At 40.8% G+C, this 18,493-nt stretch overlaps 3 protein-coding genes across 12 annotated transcripts in view; 2 read left to right on the forward strand and 1 right to left on the reverse strand.

Annotated features, from left to right (window-relative positions):
* The window catches only part of LOC138958514 (A disintegrin and metalloproteinase with thrombospondin motifs 6-like), a 38,816-nt gene extending 37,056 nt beyond the window's left edge, over positions 1–1,760 (forward strand). For 7 of the 9 annotated variants that reach the window (XM_070329694.1, XM_070329695.1, XM_070329697.1 and 4 more), the window contains 3 exons: positions 298–417; positions 781–893; positions 1,437–1,760. In XM_070329694.1, the coding sequence (XP_070185795.1) occupies positions 298–417; positions 781–893; positions 1,437–1,514 (311 nt within the window). In that variant the 3' untranslated portion in view covers positions 1,515–1,760. The other 2 variants (XR_011453427.1, XM_070329698.1) reach the window with 2 other exon arrangements.
* A 587-nt stretch (positions 1,761–2,347) lies between these two features.
* On the reverse strand, positions 2,348–9,840 carry LOC138958516 (brain-specific serine protease 4-like). The gene is made up of 7 exons (XM_070329699.1): positions 9,100–9,840; positions 7,938–8,098; positions 7,381–7,475; positions 5,692–5,954; positions 4,520–4,680; positions 3,701–3,761; positions 2,348–2,569 (listed from the first exon to the last, which is right to left on the reverse strand). The coding sequence occupies exons 1-7, from the start codon at positions 9,143–9,145 to the stop codon at positions 2,460–2,462; spliced, it is 897 nt and encodes a 298-aa protein (XP_070185800.1). The 5' UTR covers positions 9,146–9,840; the 3' UTR covers positions 2,348–2,459.
* A 2,395-nt stretch (positions 9,841–12,235) lies between these two features.
* On the forward strand, positions 12,236–18,437 carry LOC138955944 (trypsin-1-like). 2 transcript variants are annotated; one of them, XM_070327440.1, is made up of 7 exons: positions 12,236–12,427; positions 13,393–13,520; positions 14,056–14,159; positions 16,485–16,750; positions 16,986–17,131; positions 17,735–17,789; positions 18,278–18,437. In XM_070327440.1, the coding sequence occupies exons 1-7, from the start codon at positions 12,388–12,390 to the stop codon at positions 18,379–18,381; spliced, it is 843 nt and encodes a 280-aa protein (XP_070183541.1). In that variant the 5' UTR covers positions 12,236–12,387; the 3' UTR covers positions 18,382–18,437. The 2 variants fall into 2 exon arrangements, with proteins under 2 accessions (XP_070183541.1, XP_070183548.1); XM_070327447.1 differs by lacking the exon at positions 17,735–17,789.
* Positions 18,438–18,493: the final 56 nt, after the last annotated feature.

Below are 18,493 nucleotides of genomic sequence, written 5' to 3' on the forward strand. Positions count from 1 at the left end.
GTACCATTAAGCCATATTGGTGAAATGTCAATATCCACAAAATTAACATTTCAATTCCAAGGCTTTATGTAAAACTTCTCACAAAAGCTTCGTAAGAGAAACTATTTGAATGAAGCACGAGCTATTGGATTAGACAGCCAGCTTAGACAAATGTGAAACACATACATGATATGAAAGTACAATAATCGTCTAATGTATTCATAGTTGTTTTACTGCAATATCATAGTTGTCTTCGGGACTTTATCAGGTAACTGTATTTACAGGAGACATCTAAAATCGTATTCCTGAAATTAAAAGGTTGTGAATATGGCGACAAGGCGACGTGGTGCGCCACAACGGACTACCCTTCCGTGTGTCATCTCAGTGCGGACGTGTGTTGCGAAAGCTGCCAACGTTTCTACAACGAATCCAGGATAGGTAAAAACCATGAGCTCTCATTTATAATGTAACGTTGAAGCGTATGTGTTTTGTAAGCAAGGGGTGCTACTGCTGCAGCTGCTGCTGCTGCTGCTGCTGCTGCTGCTGCTGCTGATGATGATGATGATGATGATGATGATGATGATGATAAGGAGGAAGAGGAGGATGACGACGACTACGATGATGATCATTGCGACGACAACGATTATGCTGCTGATCTTGCTGCTCTTGATGATGATGATGATGATGATGATGATGATGATGATATGAAATTATGCAATCGAGTATCTAAATACCATCATAATTGTTTCCATTCTTCTCCTATTCTTTTTCCTCCACGATATATGTTCTGTTCTTTGGCAGGTCGTGAATACACCCACAATGCGTCATTGAGTGATGACGTCACCGACGACAACAAATTGTGTCCTGTGAGCTCTGACGTGTACAGTACGTCGTGCTCGAGAAAAGATCAGAAGGTAGTTGTGACGTACGTAGCTGTGACGTGGTGAATAAAATTAAGCTCTTGAGCTATGTAAATGGTGTCAGGCGAATGGTGTCATTTGAGAAAGTCTGATTCAGCCCTGGAAGTCTTTATTCGCCCAAACTGGGTTTCCTATAGATTATGCGGACCGTTTTGATTTAGTGTGCCAGATCGTTTGCAGATGGACTCTGATATAATGGGTAAACGACTTGAATGAAATTATTTACTTCTTCTATTTTAACAATTTCCTTGCTCTGAAGTGGTAACGCCACATTGGTAGCAAACGAAAAAAACAAGCAAACAAGTTAACAAACGATTGAACAAATAAACTTACTTACTGAGTTACTGACTGACTAACTGACTGGCTAACTGACTGACTGACTGACTGACTGACTGACTGACAGTCTCCCTGACTCACTGACTGACTCACTGATGACTGACTCACTCATGTTCTACCAAGCAAACAAACAAACAAACAAACAAACAAACAAACTGATATTTTTGTAAACATAAATCGTCTACAACTCGTATGTTACAGGATGATCCTTCTGAAAAAAGAAGAGAGCGAGAGTCAAGAGGAATGGACACCGTAATTAAAGATAAGGAGGAACTGTGATATCAACCCGTGCGGATTTGTAGCTAGGACAATGGGGGGATAGATAGGTGTGGGGGAGGGGGTGGTAGGGGGAAGGCAGTTGGGGAGGGATCGTTGCATTTGGAGGTGTACATCAATGTGTAAAAGCTCGTGCGTGTATGTTGCCATATGAGAGTGTGTGTGTGTGTGTGTGTGTGTGTGTGTGTGTGTGTGTGAGTGTGTGTGTGTGTGTGTGTGTGTGTGTGTGTGTGTGTGTGTGTGTGTGAGAGGAAATAACATAACGATTTGTATCTAACAGATTGGTCTTGTATTTGTATTGTGGCAATCTCAGGAAAATGGTGGAGAGGGAGTGTGCCCTATAATCAGGCTAAAGAGCACACTCCTTCCTGTCTTAACTCTTCGTCCCACCGTCTAAGATCTGGCGAGGCTTTTACAGTAGATTGTATTGTTCTTGTTTGATCTTTTTGTATTGGTTGTCATATTTATCCAACTGTTGTTGTTGTTGTTGTTGTTGTTGTTGCTATTGTTTTTGTTGTTTTTGTTGTTGTTGTTTCTGAAAACGAACATGACTCAATCAAAATAGTGAATAAAGTTCATTCTTCTACTTCTTCTCCTTCTTCTTCTTCGTTCATGGGCTTAGACTCCCACGTTCACTCATGTTTTCAGCACGAGTGGATTTTTACGTGTATGACCGTTTTTACCCCGCCCTTCAGGCAGCCATACGCCGATTTCGGGGGAATTCTTCTACTTCAAACTCCCTACGTTCAGACTACATCTGAGTGACAATGCCACATATTTTTCCAGTCTCTCAAACATTACCGACAAAGTCAGTCCATACAACAAGACGATCACAATAACGAAGAAATAAATATATTAGAGGATTCTACATTCTACTATTAAATGTTTTAGATACAACCTCCCGGTAAACTTGTAAACTTTCACATTTGTGAATTTTTTTGAATTTCGTTACGACAATGATTCCGATTTCGCTTTGACCCAATCGAGAAAGCTGACAACTTTTGTGTAGACTCCAGGCATCTGTCTTTCTCCGCAACCCTTTCCCCAGCTGGATATTCCTGCAAACACAGGTCAGATTTATTACAGAATGACCACTATATGCAACACACAATCTTATCCCAATCGGTCCAGGGCAATGCAGAATTAATCGTGTCGTTTTCAGTTACATTGGGTGGGTTTTCGGTTATATCTCCTGAAAATCGTAAGTGTATCCTACATACGTGAGAGAGACTACCCACTACATGACTAAACCATGCACTCTCACGTGTGTATATCATGTAAATGAGGTCGTGTCAAACTAGAATTTTGAGAACGTACATGTCACGCTATGATTTCTAGAGTGACGTTTTTATCACGAGGCTTTGGAAGAGATCGAGGTTCCATAAGATGCAACTTCAATTTGGGCGCTTCGACTGCGGGACGTTTGTAGCAAAAGACACGCAAGTACAGTATATAGTATAAACAGAATACTGCATGGCTTGCTGTGTCATATCATATCTACACTGGTTGATTTTTCAAATATTAAAAAGCTCGCTTACGCTCGCATTTCAATATGGTTAGTAGAGCACTGGACTTGTGATCGAAAGGTCGCAGGTTCGAATTCGGGCCGGGACGGACACGGGTCAACTTTATTTACAGAGACGGAAGCCATGTCCCACCCCCGTGTCATCACAATGGCACGTAAAAGACCTTGGTCATTCTGCCATAAGTGCAGGTGGCTGAATACACCTAAACACGCAGACACCTGGGTAGCGCGACTCCGTTGCTGCTAGCTTTCCACTGGGAGGAAGCGACCCGAATTTCCCAGCGATGGGACAATAAAGTAATGAAAATGAAAAAATGAAATGAAAAATGAAGGAAAAAAATGATATTCAAAACAAAAAAATCGTGTAAATCTAAAATGACACAGCAAGCCATGTTGTAGCCTATTATTTATGTAAACAGCAGCTTTGTTTGCTATCAGTAATTTCAGTCAAACGGTTCATTGTCCTTTCTTCGCCCAGAAATGCCTATATGAGTATTTAATTTGGCACACAGGTAGGAGTGAGAAAGATAAGTAAATGAAAAAAACTTGTCACTGCGGAAAAGTGCAGGCACAAAAGCCGTACACTTGTATTACACCTATAAAGAAACAAAATTCCACATATCTGTGATGCATGTAAAGAATAAGAATTAAAAGTGCAACATACCATATATATAATATTTCTGATCACCGGATTGTTTACAGACAAGTGCACCGCCACTGTCACCCTATTGAACACACAAAATAATCATGGAAAGTAATGTTTAGGCATCGATGTATATTAACACACAAAAATATTACAAACTCGCAACAAAGATTTCTGATCTTTAAAACACGAAATTAAAACAAGAAGACCACTGTTTTCAAAAGCCAACAGAAACCACATGACCTCGAGAAAATTCGTCAAAATATAGAAAGAAGTAAAGAAATTACAAAACGAAGGAAGCTATGAAGGAGGGAAAGAAAGACAAAAGCATCAAAGATAAAAAAAAACAGTTTCATGTCTGGAAAAGAGTTAATTTCTCGATCCTATTCAACGACAATATCCTTAAACAAAATACTGCAACAAACGTGCAATGCAGATTTGCAACCAAACTCTTAAAAAGACAATAAGGAACCTTGTGCATGTGGAAACAAATCGCCAAAAACACAGAAAGAAAGACAGAAAGAAAGAAACAAAGAGAAAAAGAAAGAAAGAAAGAGAAGCAATACACACAGGCAGAAACAACACGCATACACGCACGCACTCACGCACACAAACAAACACACACACGCACACACATACACACCCACACACATTGACACACACACACACCCACACACATTGACACACACACACTGGCACACACATACACACACAAACACACTGGCACACACACACACACACACACACACACACACACACACACACACACACACACACACACACGTGTGTCACCCAATGATTGAGTGCAAGAAAAGATAAAGAACTGGTCGCAAAACTAACCGAGCATGCGTCGGCTCCACCATTCGCGTATCCCGCACATATGCTGACGTCACGGACAGTGACGTAATCTGCTCCCAGCCAGTCAGATTGAGCACATAGAGAATCGTTCACTAAAGGCACCTGCATGCAGTTTAATTTTCTATCTCTGCCGGCTGGAATACCTGAGAAAAGTCAAAGAACAATTTCCAAGGTAAGACATTTATTCATTAGAATAGAGAGCACATGTTTGTGTACAGTCTGATAAGCAAATCATTGCAACAATAGAGAAAATTACTCTTTTCGGTTAGAAATTCCTTCGTTAGAAAAGAACATGCAAACAAACAAACAAACAAACAAACAAACAAACACACAAAGCAAAGCAAAGCAAAGCAAAATAAAACAATAAGTAAACAAACAAATTAAAAATAAACAAACCAGCAGACAAACAAGATGATAAACAAATAGTTTAAAAAAAACAAGTCGCGTAAGGCGAAAATACAATATTTAGTCAAGTAGCTGTCGAACTCACAGAATGAAACTGAACGCAATGCAATTTTTCAGCAAGACCGTCAGTCCACCGTTCAGGCAGTGAGATTGACAAGAAGAGCGGTTTAGTAGTTGCGCTGAGAAGGATAGCACGCTTTTCTATGCCTCTCTTCGTTTTAACTTTCTGAGCGTGTTTTTAATCCAAACATATCATATCTATATGTTTTTGGAATCAGGAACCGACAAGGAATAAGATGAAAGTGTTTTTAAATTGATTTGGAAAATTTAATTTTGATAATAATTTTTATATTTTTAATTTTCAGAGCTTGTTTTTAATTCAAATATAACATATTTATATGTTTTTGGAATCAGCAAATAATGGAGAATAAGATAAACGTAAATTTGGATCGTTTTATAATTTTTTATTTTTTTTTACAATTTTCAGATTTTTAATGACCAAAGTCATTAATTAATTTTTAAGCCATCACGCTGAAATGCAATACCGAAGTCCGGGCTTCGTCGAAGACTACTTGACCAAAATTTCAACCAATTTGGTTGAAAAATGAGAGCGTGACAGTGCCGCCTCAACTTTCACGAAAAGCCGGATATGACGTCATCAAAGACATTTATCGAAAAAAGGAGAAAAACTTGACTAAATATAATTAGGGCAACGCTAGAAATCAGCCATTTAACCATTTTCATCTAACCTTGCGTGTCTCCATAGCCAGCAAAGACACACACGTCCCCAGGACTCATCTGGAAGCTGGCGCCAGGAAGACAGATGGGTTTCGCCACGCTGTTGAAGGTGAAGCTGGTGGTGGTTTTCAGCAGGGCGATGTCGTTTTTCATCGTAGTGCTGTCGTAGTCCTCGTGGATGACGATGTCGGACACGTGGTACATCTTCTGCTGGAGGTTCCAGCCGTCCATGTCGTCGACGCCCGTAAGCAGGTACATCTCGTTCTTGCTCAGGCTGTGAGGCGTTTGGCCAAACAGAAAGCGAAATGGAAAGGGAGAAAATCACATCTGACACGCATTGTTTTGATTACTGTCGTACCATTGTGATTTCAGTTTTTATATTTAGTCAAGTTTTGACTAAATATTTTAACATCGAGGGGGAATCGAAACGAGGGTCGTGGTGTATGTGCGTATGTGTGTGCGTGCGTGCGTGCGTGTGTGTGTGTGTGTGTGTAGAGCGATTCAGACTAAACTACTGGACCGATCTTTATGAAATTTGACATGAGAGTTTCTGGGTATGAAATCCCCGAACGTTTTTTTCATTTTTTTGATAAATGTCTTTGATGACGTCATATCCGGCTTTTCGTGAAAGTTGAGGCGGCACTGTCACGCCCTCATTTTTCAACCAAATTGGTTGAAATTTTGGTCAAGTACTCTTCAACGAAGCCCGGGGTTCGGTATTGCATTTCAGCTTGGTGGCTTAAAAATTAATTAATGACTTTGGTCATTAAAAATCTGAAAATTGTAAAAAAAAATAAAAATTTATAAAACGATCCAAATTTACGTTTATCTTATTTTTCATCATTTGCTGATTCCAAAAACATATAAATATGTTATATTCGGATTAAAAACAAGCTCTGAAAATTAAATATATAAAAATTATTATCAAATTTTTTTTTTCGAAATCAATTTAAAAACACTTTCATCTTATTCCTTGTCCGTTCCTGATTCCAAAAATATATAGATATGATATGTTTGGATTAAAAACACGCTCAGAAAGTTAAAACAAAGAGAGGTACAGAAAAGCGTGCTATCCTTCTCAGCGCAACGAATACCCCGCTCTTCTTGTCAATTCCACGTGCACTGCCTTTGCCACGGGCGGTGGAGTGACGATGCTACGAGTATACGGTCTTGCTGCGTTGCGTTGCGTTCAGTTTCATTCTGTGAGTTCGACAGCTACTTGACTAAATATTGTATTTTCGCCTTACGCGACTTGTTTTTATTGCTGTCGTTTTTGTTCAGGCTGTGAGGTGTTTGGCCACGCAGACAGCAAAATGGAAAGGGTGAAAATGACATCTCACAAGCATTGTTTGATTAATGTCGTACTATTGTGATTTTAACTTTTGATTACTTTTAATTATTGTCGTGCCGTGGTTATTTCAACTAAGTTGCAACTTCTTGTCGTATTTTTGTAGTTGTATCATCCTTGGGGAATTTTCTCAAGAAACTTCGGACTGATAATCTCTGGGATACCGTGTAGCGACAGACTCTTTCTAACCCCGTTTTTTTGTTCTCTCATAAGGACAAAAGCATCCCTCTACTCTACAAAATATCTGTCTCTTGTCTATCTGTCAGTTGTCGATTTGCATCTGTAGTCTGTGTCGATGGTTTCGAACGAACTGACCACAGCAACTGAGCGAATGAACAAGCGTGCTACTCACTTGTCAAAGCAGTGGGCAGCGGTTAGCACCAGCCTGTGGGACAGTATCGCAGCACCACACCTCACGTCGCTGTGACCATACTTCTTGACCATTACCTGCATACACATTTTGATTTGGTCGGTTTAATGGTGCGTTTTCTTGCGTGGGGGGTATGCCTTTTGTTTGTTTGTTTGTTTGTTTGTTTGTGTGTTTTTTGTTGTGTGTGTGTCTGTTGTGTGTGAAACACAGACAGGAACACATACAGACAGAGACAAAGAGACACGACACAGAGAGACAGACAGACAGACAGACAGACAGACAGACAGACAGGCAGTCAGACACAAACAGATACAGACACAGGAACAACAGAACAGAGACAAAATGGCAGAGACAGACAGAGATAGCTAGAGCGTTACCACTAAACATTCAAAATCAAACAAAGCAGTCGTTAGGACTTTTTCTTCTGGACAAAACAAGTTTCAACAACCAAGTCTTCTGCTTTGCCGCTTCACGATACGACGTACATAACATATTTTCTCCAAAAATGATACCAGTGGACAGAGATAGCCTACACTTACTGTCCAGGGGAAGGATGCTGTGGTGGTGGCGTTTCCTCCAGCTACACGTTTCCTACTGGTGCTGGTGCTGGTGCCAATGGGCTCTGATGGCGTCCCGCACTGCACTGTCCGGGGCTCTGTGGCTTGTGTCAAGAACCTCCTGTCCACTGTTCGGCTGGATGCTACACATAGGGGAAAATCGTGCATAGATGCTATGTCTTAGTTCGTGCTTTTGCTAGCTTAACCTACTCTTTGGATCTGCTGATAGTTACAACAACAAAAAATTTAGATAAAAATAAATAGCTCTTCAGTATTATTTTTTCAAATATGCGTTGTTAGTTTCATTGACAAGATCTTCTAAGTCAGGGCCTTCGTGTATCAGGGCTCTTGCAGCTGCCCTTTTGTGTTGAGATACACTGTTCTTCTCGTGTGAACGAATCGGCTCACTACCTCAGATCAGGTCAGCCTTTTACATGGGATATGGCCATCCCTACAATTGGGCGCTAGCTTTCGTTAGAATATAACAAAATTCAACACACACACACACACACACACACACACACACACACACACACACACTCTCTCTCTCTCTCTCTCCCTCTCTCTCTCAAACACACACATATACACACACACACACACACACACACACGCACACACACACACACTCTCTCTCTCTCTCTCTCAAACACACACACACACACACACACACACACACACACACACACACACACACACACACGTACACGTACACAAACCCATACCCTGCATTGACGGATGTTTATTACAAAATGACAAGCTTTGTAAAGCTTATAAGTGTTTTATATTTTTAACTCATTTCATCATCATTGTTTTCCTGACGAATTTGTATTCTGGTGAATAGGACATTGCGTCGGGCATTAATTTAAAAAGGGCCTTGCTGTTGACCGCAATTGACGTCATACACTGATCTACACTTATTCAAACAAGACAATCCTTTGATCATTGTTTATCAAAATGTGTGTGTGTGTGTGTGTGTGTGTGTGTGTGTGTGTGTGTGTGTGTGTGTGTGTGTGGGGGGTGTGTGTGTGTGTGTGTATGAGTGCGTGTCTGTGTCTGTGTCTGTGTCCGTGCGTCTGTGTACGCGCCTATTACAAGCAACATAGCGCAAAAGTTTACGTGTACCAATAATAAGGTTCAGACTTACTTGATCCCCAGAGCAATACGACAAGCAAAACGCCACACCACTCCATGTTATTGGTCAATGAAAACGGACGTTGAAAATAGTCCGCAGGTGTGTAGACTTGTTGTGCATGTAAGAACCCACGTTCTCAGCAAAGTTGTTGTTTTTCTTCGAACGCTCTTTTGGCGCACTGTATGCCGTTCATTCACAAACTCGACCCAGTTGAATCGCAGAGAGCATGTACTGTTTAGTGACTCCTTACGTTATCACAGTTTCTGTTCTTTCGAAAAGCTTGTTCTGAAAGATGTTCCCACCACACAGTCATTAAATACACAACACCATGTAACTTCATCGATGTCAAAAGTTCTTTGTTGTTAAATTCGCAGACCTCTCACTATCGAACACAGTCTCAGTGTCATGAATAACCGTGGTTGTATCTTTGTCCAACCCTTACCTATTTGCATGCAGCCATGAACATTTTCTCGATTTTCATCGAATAAACGAACATAAACCTCCGCAACATCCTTAATTAAAAAGCAGTAGACCTAATCAAGATTTTTAACTCATTATTCCCACCATTCTCATTTGAATTCATCATTCAAATCCACCCATCCGAAAGCATTTGTTGGGATTAGTTGTTATTCCGTACTGAACCTCTCTCTCATTCTCTCTCGATCTCTTTCAGAACAGTGGCTTAGGTTTTATTTCGACTCAAACTGGAGTGTTTCACAACAAGGTACCATAAGACACTCTACCATATTTCTCGTATAACAGCCTTCACCTACTAGCCACTTTGTATTGCAGCTATCTTTATCTCTCCCCAGTGGCCTGCGTTGCACTCAACAAGTCAAGTGGTGTAGGAACAGGGGGAGGGGGGGAGGCGGCTATTGCTATCACCTGGGCATGCTTTCTTTTTGCAAGGCATGGCCATTGACCAGAGTATCCCTTGGCTAACATTTCAATGCATTCAAGTGTTCTTTGCCATGTTCCTTTATTTTTGTTTTAGATGCAGTCATTTCCGTTCTAAACAAGGCTGGACGAAGAATGTGATCTTTCATGTATAGTATTTCAACGACAAATAAAAACACCTTAAGAACTCCTGGGATAGTATTGCCAATGTCAATATTTGCATTACGTCTGGCTCAAAATAAAGGTCAATGAAGCCCCCCCCCCCCCCCCCCTGCTCTTAGTAAAAGCTGGATATATGCACGTGGGGTAAAAAAGTTCTGCCTGGACTTTTCCTAGACCGTTGCTTCAAACCCGTAATGAAATAAAAATAAAAAGAGATAATAATAATTTTTAAAAAACCGAGTTTCTGTTTCCGGAGTAGCGCTGAATATAACTTCCTACGTCACTGCAGGCAATATCACAGACATGTACGTACGCGTGGTGTTCGACATATTTCATATCCTCAGAGGTCAGAAGCAGTTAGCTGTGTCACTTTAAACAAAGACGTACCAGACACCCACTTCGCTACACGTGGGGTAAAGCTGGAATCAAGTTGTACGTTGCTGAGCAAAAAGGCGGCAAGTCATATCCGCAGTTCTTCTTCTTCTTCTGCGTTCGTGGGCTGAAACTCCCACGTACACTCGTGGTTTTTTTGCACGAGTGGAATTTTACGTGTATGACCGTTTTTTTAACCCCGCCATTTAGGCAGCCATACGCCGTTTTCGGAGGAAGCATGCTGGGTATTTTCGTGTTTCAAAAACCCACCGAACTCTGACATGGATTACAGGATCTTTTTCGTGCGTACTTGGTCTTGTGCTTGCGTGTATACACGGGGGGTGTTCGGACACCGAGGAGAGTCTGCACACAAAGTTGACTCTGAGAAATAAATCTCTCGCCGAACGTGGGGACGAACTCACGCTGACAGCGGCCAACTGGATACAAATCCAGCGCGCTACCGACTGAGCTACATCCCCGCCCCCGTCATATCCAAGTGAAGAGTGCAGATAAGAACTTTTGACGAAGAAGCGACAATACATAACAGTACACAGCTAAAGATAGAAGTCTCGGGAGCTGAAGTAGAAAAAGGAGATTACGCAAGTGATTTTGATAGTGCTTAATATTGTATTGCACTGGTTTAAAATGTAGCCGTTCAGGACCAGTTGTCCTAATTGGACCACGAGAAGAACCTCATTTGCACCCTAGTAGTGTTCAGTCATTACATCTTCTTTTTTACACCCCCGGTATAGGGGTGTGTATAGGTTTCACTCGATGTGTTTGTTTGGGTGTTTGTGTGTTTGTTTGGGTGTTTGTGTGTTTGTGTTCGCATATAGATCTCAAGAATGAACGGACCGATCGTCACCAAACTTGGTGAACAGGTTCTATACATTCCTGAGACGGTCCTTACAAAAATTGGGACCAGTCAAACACACGGTTAGGGAGTTATTGGTGGATTAAGATTATACAAGGACTTAGAGAGGGACATCTTCATGGTCAAAGGGAAATAACCATTCTCACTCAGTCACTGCCACCAACTGAGAAGGTTATTTCCCTTTGACGGGGGTGTTTTTCCTACCTCAGAGGAATTTCTTGTTTTAATTTTTTTTTTGTGGTGGTGGGGGGGTAGGTAAGGGGGGATCGATCGTCTGGGTTAGTGTTATCAGGTTGTGAAGTAGCACTCTTTAACTTCTTGCTGTTGTTTGTTTTCTTCATGCTAGAGAAATGGTTTTCGTCAACTCACACTGTTTTTTCTCTCTCTCTGCAGAACGTATAATCGAACAATACATTTTTTCATTAAATAAACAGGTTTCACAACAGAAAAAGTACGAAAGCACGTCATACTTGTTATGCAGTGTCGGTCCTTGGTCTCAGCAAAAGATAAGAGAAAACGAGTTCACTTTGTTAATGTCGAAAAGTTCAAGTTATTCAAACCGAATATTAAAGGTGTATTCATGTTTGCTATATCTTGGTCTTGTTCAAGGATTAGCATTGTGGTATAACTTCATATCTAAACTGTTCTTGCTTTGGTTTTACAAACACTATAATCTGAAGCTGAGATACACTGGATGGGGGGGGGGGGTGGGGGGGGGAGGGGGCAGAGCCAAAGAAATCCACCTCCTGGTCATACCCTGTACCCTTGCCTCATTTTGGAAGCCCCACCCTCACATACACTCGGTCCAGTCCTGTATTAGATTTTGTCTTTTAATCTAAGTATATAGGTCCTTTATCACTCTAAGAATTGTTTCCACAGAGCGTTCATCGACACGGCTATATTTCAACGTAACTTGCAGACACGAAGATATGAGATGAGGAAATCAAGTGGTGTGTTAACGTTCACTGTGGCCGTGTCGAAGAGTGTCTACAGTCATGTGGTTTCCGGCCTTGTTCCTCGGTTTCATTTTTATAGGTGAGGATGCAACTGAGAAAAAAAATAACACAAACAGAGACGCACAAACACAAATACAGGCTCCTTTGTGTCTCTCTGTGTCTCTCTGTGCCTCTCTGTCTGTCTGTCTGTCTGTCTGTCAGTCTGTCAGTCTCTCTGTCTGTCTGTCTGTCTGTCTGTCTGCCTGATTGCCTGTCTGCCTGCCTGTCTGTCTGTCTGTCTGTCTGTCTGCCTGATTGCCTGTCTGCCTGCCTGTCTGTCTGTCTGTCTGTCCACCTGCCTGTCTGTCTGTCTGTTTGTTTGTCTGTTTGTCTATCTGTCTGTCCGTCTCAGTGTCTGTCCGTTTGTCTGTCTGACCAACACACTGTCTTGTCAGTTTGATGCTGAAGGAGTCTACATCTTTAAATGATGGATCAGGAAAGGGGACTTTGAAGCAGAACTAGTTCTCCAAATACACTTATCACATCGAATGAAAAAAACCACCCACCAAGGTCATATACTCCACGGTAGCTGATCGTGATGGAATGGCTCTGGGTGTAATAGTACGTGTGTAAAAAATGAAGATAATAAGCAGAACACCGAAGGAGAATAAACTTCCATGTAATACAATTCATCTAACCGATATTCCCATGTTCAAAACACGTCTTCGTGGGATTACAATTGAATATGTTACTACAGTGTGATAAACTGTTAAAACATGAATTAAGGTTTCATGCCAAAATAAAGACATTTAGAACACAAACATTTCATTTGGTCTTAATTCTTTTTCATGTGAATCTGTATTGTTTTCTTTCCATTTGTTTATTGTTTTGCTTATTTGATTACAGGATCATTTTGGGAGTATATGTATCTCCTGGTTAGTTGGTTGGCCGTTTGGTTGGTCAGTTCGTTTATTTAATTTTTTTCTGTTTCTAGATACTATGAGATTTAGTAAGCCCAGGGGAATCTTCTTAAATGAATATAGATATCATAATGTTTGTCAACAGAAATGGGAGTGAACGCCAATAAAATTGACGCGGAAGGATGCGGCCAGCGCCCCCTTGCTCCGTCAGCTAGAGTTGTTCCCCGTATTGTAGGGGGCACTGAATCCACACCTTACAGCTGGCCTTTCATGGTATTCTCCCTTTATGATAAGCATCCCGATTTTTTTCTTCTTCTGTTTCTGAATTACACATTCTGTTAGCATTTCTCTTGAAGAATGAATACAATTATGACCTCATGAAAAATATGCTTGTTTCTGGACTAAGAGTTTTCATTAGAGTTTCATCATCTACTCTGAAATAACTTTATGACGTTATGCCTTGCCACACAAAACTCTCGACTAAAACACGTGGAAGTCACGATAGTAAGGTATGAAACTAATTGTGTGTGTGTGTGTGTGTGTGTGTGTGTGTGTGTGTGTGTGTGTGTGTGTGTGTGTGTGTGTGTGTGTGTGTGTGTCTGTCTGTCTGTCTGTCTGTCTGTCTGTCTGTCTGTCTGTATGGGTGTTTTAATAAGCGATTGGGTGTGGTCGGTGGACCTTCACATCATCATCATCATCATCATCATCATCATCATCATCATCATCATCATCATCATCATCATCATCATCATCATCATCAACATCAACATCCTCAACGTCACTACTGATAGTTGTTTCCATCGCTCAGTGTAGTATTGAAGACACCTTATGGAACGCTCAAATCTGTGCTGGCTCGCTGGTCAAGAACAGGAGGGGAGACTACTTTGTGCTCACCACAGCTCACTGCGTCAGGTAAAGTGCCGTATGATTTAAAGTTCCCAATCTGATACTCGGCTAGGTGTTTTTTGTTTGGTTTTTTGTGCTTTTTTTTAATATATATATTTGTTTTAATATCTTCTTTTTTTTCTTTTTTTTATAGCGAAACACTAGTTAATGTCCCTTCCGCTTTTTGTGAAGTGAAGATTAATATGTTCTCCTCATGTACGGTTATTTCAACCCTTAAACCCCCGCTTTTAAAGTTCCATGTAAAAGGACAGAGTTATAATTCGTTTGATCTTCTCTGAAAGTGTGCAATTCTGGAGATTCGAAAGTTATTTTCAGAATTGTAGGACACAATCTGAGTTCAAACTCCTCCAGAGACATTCAAGAATGGCATAATATTCAACTACCCCAAAGGTTACGTATTTCAGCATTTGTTGTGGACTTTTGATATTACACATCAAACAAAATCTTAAAGAAAAGAGAATACAGGGGCGTAAAAGCATAACAATGTTGAGTCCGCGATGATATTCATAAAGTTTAGGGTCTACAAGCGATATCTACGAAATGGTTGGTTTAATCAGGGCCTAACTCACATACATACAGGGGAAAATCGAGTGAACTACAGTATACGAGTTTTACAAGCTTAATTTAGGTAATTGAATAATAAAAAGGTTTCGAATTTAAAAAGCTGAATTCAGGTAATTGAATATCTACAATGCTTCTTGAGGCTTAAAAGGGCACCACACAAAAAACAAGTCGCGTAAGGCGAAAATACAACATTTAGTCAAGCTGTCGAACTCACAGAATGAAACTGAACGCATTGCATTTTTTTTCAGCAAGACCGTAGCATCGTCAGTCCACCGGCACCGCTCGTGGCAAAGGCAGTGAAATTGACAATCTAGAAAAGCGCGGTAGTGGTTCCGCTGAGAAGGGATAGCACGCTGTTCTTAACTTTCTGAGCTTGTTTTAAATCCAAACATATCATATCTATATGTTTTTGGAATCAGGAACTGACAAGAAATAAGATATTGTTTTTAAATCGATTGCGGAACTTTAATTTTAATCATAATTTTTATATTTTTAATTTTCAGAGCTTGTTTTGGGAATCAGAAAATGATGAAGAATAAGATGAAATTGTTTTTGAATCGTTTTATAAAAACTTTATTTTGATTACAATTTTCAGATTTTTAATGACCAAAGTCATTAATAAATGTTTACGCCTCCAAGCTGAAATGCAATGCCAAAGTCCGGCCTTCGTCGAAGATTGCTTGGCCAAAAATTCAATAAATTTCATTGAAAAATGAGGGTGTGACAGTGCCGCCTCACATTTTACAAAAACCCGCATATGACGTCATCAAAGACATTTATCGAAGAAATGAAAAAAACATTCTGGGGATATCATTCCCAGGAACTCTCATGTAAAATTTCATAAAGATCGGTCCAGTAGTTTACTCTGAATCGCTTTACACACACGGACACACACACACACACACACACACACACACACACACACACACACACACACACACACACACACACACACACACACACACACACACAATTTGTTAGACAATCTCTTTGTAACTTAGGTTTTAGTCACGTTTGGCATAACCAATCTACATTAAATGTACACAAATTAAAGTTTGCCATTGACAAAAAACAACAAGAGGAATATATAAGATACTGGACAAAAGAAAAATCAGATACATATTCCAGACTTAAGTTTTATTCTATGATCAGTAAATCTTACGAAATGCAGTCATACTTAATACAAATTAAGAATAATAAACACAGAAAGATGTTAAGCAGATTAAGGACTAGCACACATTGTCTAAAAATTGAAAGTGGAAGACATCAGAATATCCCTAAAGAAAATCGTCTTTGTATTGAATGCAATGTCATAGAAGATGAAATACATTTTCTAGATAAATGCAATAAATATGTTAAATTAAGGGATGAATTTAAAGAAGATGCTTCACATATCAATATGAAATATGCTAACAAAAATCCAAGTAACTTATTTTTAGAAGACGAAGTTCAAGTTCGTCTTGGCAAATTTGTTACGGATTGTTTTAGCATTGTATAATGCATTATTATTATTTGTTGTTTGTTGTGTCAATAACTTTACTGGTTCATGACAATAAACATTATTCTATTCTATTCTATTCTATTCTATTCTACACCACGACCCTCGTCTCGATTCCCCCTCTATGTTAAAACATTTAGTCAAAACTTGACTAAATGTAAAAACGATCATGAAAATATTATTTGTGCCAGTCAGCTCTACTTCTATACCCTTTTACCCAGCTGTTAACAGCCATGCAACAACAGTGCAGCCTTATTCTTCGTTGACAGCCACGCCAACGGGGACGTTGCTCGCTTCAAAGTGTGGTGTTCCCTGCACAACATAGAGGGCAGTGACCCCTTGGCGCAGACTCTTCAGCTTGACAGTCTGCACGTGCATCCGGGCTTTGACGTGGACTACAACGATGACGTGGCTCTCTTCCAGCTGTCGGTGGCTCCTAACGAGACGAGCTCCTTGCAACCCGTGTGTCTGCCCACTGTGCCACACGCAGCTTTTGAGATGGCCACGGTGTTGGGGTGGGGACACACTTCAGAAGGTTAGTTTGGGAAACATGTGAATTTTGTCTGCCTGTCTCTCCGGGTGTGCTTTTGCCACCCACCCCATCCCCCCTCTCTCCCTCCCTCTCTCTCTCTCTCTCTCTCTCTCTCTCTCTCTCTCTCTCTCTCTCTCTCTCTCTCTCTCTCTCTCTCTCTCTTCAAATTCGTTCGTTAAAATTTGACGCACACATATACAGAACTACTTACACTAAGCGGCGTGTCTTCTGTTTGCAGGTGGCACCAGATCGTCAGTGCTGAGAGAAGGACGGAAGCCTGTGATAGCGGACGCACAATGTGAACACGTCTACAGTACAGTCTTCAAACCAGCAAGCATGCTCTGTGCTGGGTACCTCGGAATTGGTGGCGTGGACGCTTGTACGGTGTGTTTTATACTGCTTTTTAATTTCCCCAAAACGCAAAATGTGCGTCATTTGAAGAAGCTTTTGAAATTGATAAATATATCAAAAACTAAATAAACAGCTCTAGCGCCGGAATCAGACAAAGACCGCCATCAAGAATTGTTGATTGCGAGATCAAGCCACGAAGAAGAACCCGTGACTGAACGAGTTGTCGAGGGTCGGTGAGGAGCGCGCGCAAACACATACACACACACACACACACACACACACACACACACACAGACACACACACACACACACTAACACCTATGCGATCTGTAGCTTTTGCGATCTCGTACCTTAAATGAATCCAATCTTTCCAGGAATCTTGCTGTGTTTTTACAAGGCGATTCAATACGATGTTCAAATACGGTTATAACAAGTTCATGTTCTCATGATTATTATCGTGCCGTCTTGCTATAGATGCCTTGTGATTCGTAACGTGCGATGGTCTGCGTGTATATACTGTGTTCATGCATAGTTTTTTCTTTTTAATTATTCACAACCCTTCTTATGAGGCTATAGTCTGGATTGAATAAACTATCCATCCACCTCTCTGCTATACGTTTTGTTCTGACTTTTCAGCTAGACAGCGGTGGCCCTCTAGTGGCAGACCGGAATGGCTCTTACCAGGTGGTAGGTGAGTTGCCTTCCCCTTTCTGTTCATTTTTTCCCCTGCACGATCGTTTGCAGAGGATTATTCCGATTTGAAAAGTTATCGTCGACACTATTTATCAAATTCAAACAGAAGCTTACTTGGCGAACAGTTCCTTTACGTACTAAATTCTGCGTTGCAATTATGTCGATACCAGCAGAAGGTACTTGAGGTTAAGAACACACAGGATCTAGGACCTGGTGTTGTTGTTATTGTTGTTGTTGTTGTTGTTGTTGTTGTTGTTGTTGTTGTTGTTGTTGTTGTTGAGGTTGTATTTGTTTTGTTGTTGTTGTTGTTGCTGAGCTACCAGAACCCCCACCACACCATCCAACCCCTTCCCCTCAACTTACTGTATGAGTTTACAGTTTTGGAAGGGCGGTATCTCAGCATGCAGCTTCAATCTAATGACGTCACCCACTGGGACATGAGTTTACATACCACTGATGGATTTGTTTTTGATTTTTTGTTAACAGGTCTGGTGAGTTGGGGGTACGGGTGCGGCCACCCTGAATATCCAGGCGTTTACGCTGATGTGTACGATCTAATCGCCTGGATTAACACTATCATCAACCTGTGAATTGTCGGTTTTTTTGTTGACAGTGTTGTTCTCAGGTAAAAACAAATCGAGTGAAATGCTTTGTACGTGCGTAAGAATACTTCTTGAGATGTTCGTAACGGAGTGACAGAGA

The sequence above is a fragment of the Littorina saxatilis genome, linkage group LG2 (genome assembly GCF_037325665.1).
Source record: "Littorina saxatilis isolate snail1 linkage group LG2, US_GU_Lsax_2.0, whole genome shotgun sequence".
NCBI classification, from domain to species: Eukaryota; Metazoa; Mollusca; class Gastropoda; order Littorinimorpha; family Littorinidae; genus Littorina; species Littorina saxatilis.

Bases quoted from the DNA above. Each gene is read 5' to 3' on its own strand.
- LOC138958516 (XM_070329699.1), bottom strand. From the start codon at position 9,145: ATGGAGTGGTGTGGCGTTTTGCTTGTCGTATTGCTCTGGGGATCAA. The intron at 5,955-7,380 runs GTGAGTAGCACG...AACGCCTCACAG, and splicing joins GCTGCCCACTGCTTTGACAA to CCTGAGCAAGAACGAGATGT. The intron at 2,570-3,700 runs GTATGTTGCACT...CTGTGTTTGCAG, and splicing joins TCAGAAATATTATATATATG to GAATATCCAGCTGGGGAAAG.
- LOC138955944 (XM_070327440.1), top strand. From the start codon at position 12,388: ATGTGGTTTCCGGCCTTGTTCCTCGGTTTCATTTTTATAG. The intron at 13,521-14,055 runs GTATTCTCCCTT...TCCATCGCTCAG, and splicing joins CTTACAGCTGGCCTTTCATG to TGTAGTATTGAAGACACCTT. The intron at 17,790-18,277 runs GTGAGTTGCCTT...TTTTGTTAACAG, and splicing joins TGGCTCTTACCAGGTGGTAG to GTCTGGTGAGTTGGGGGTAC.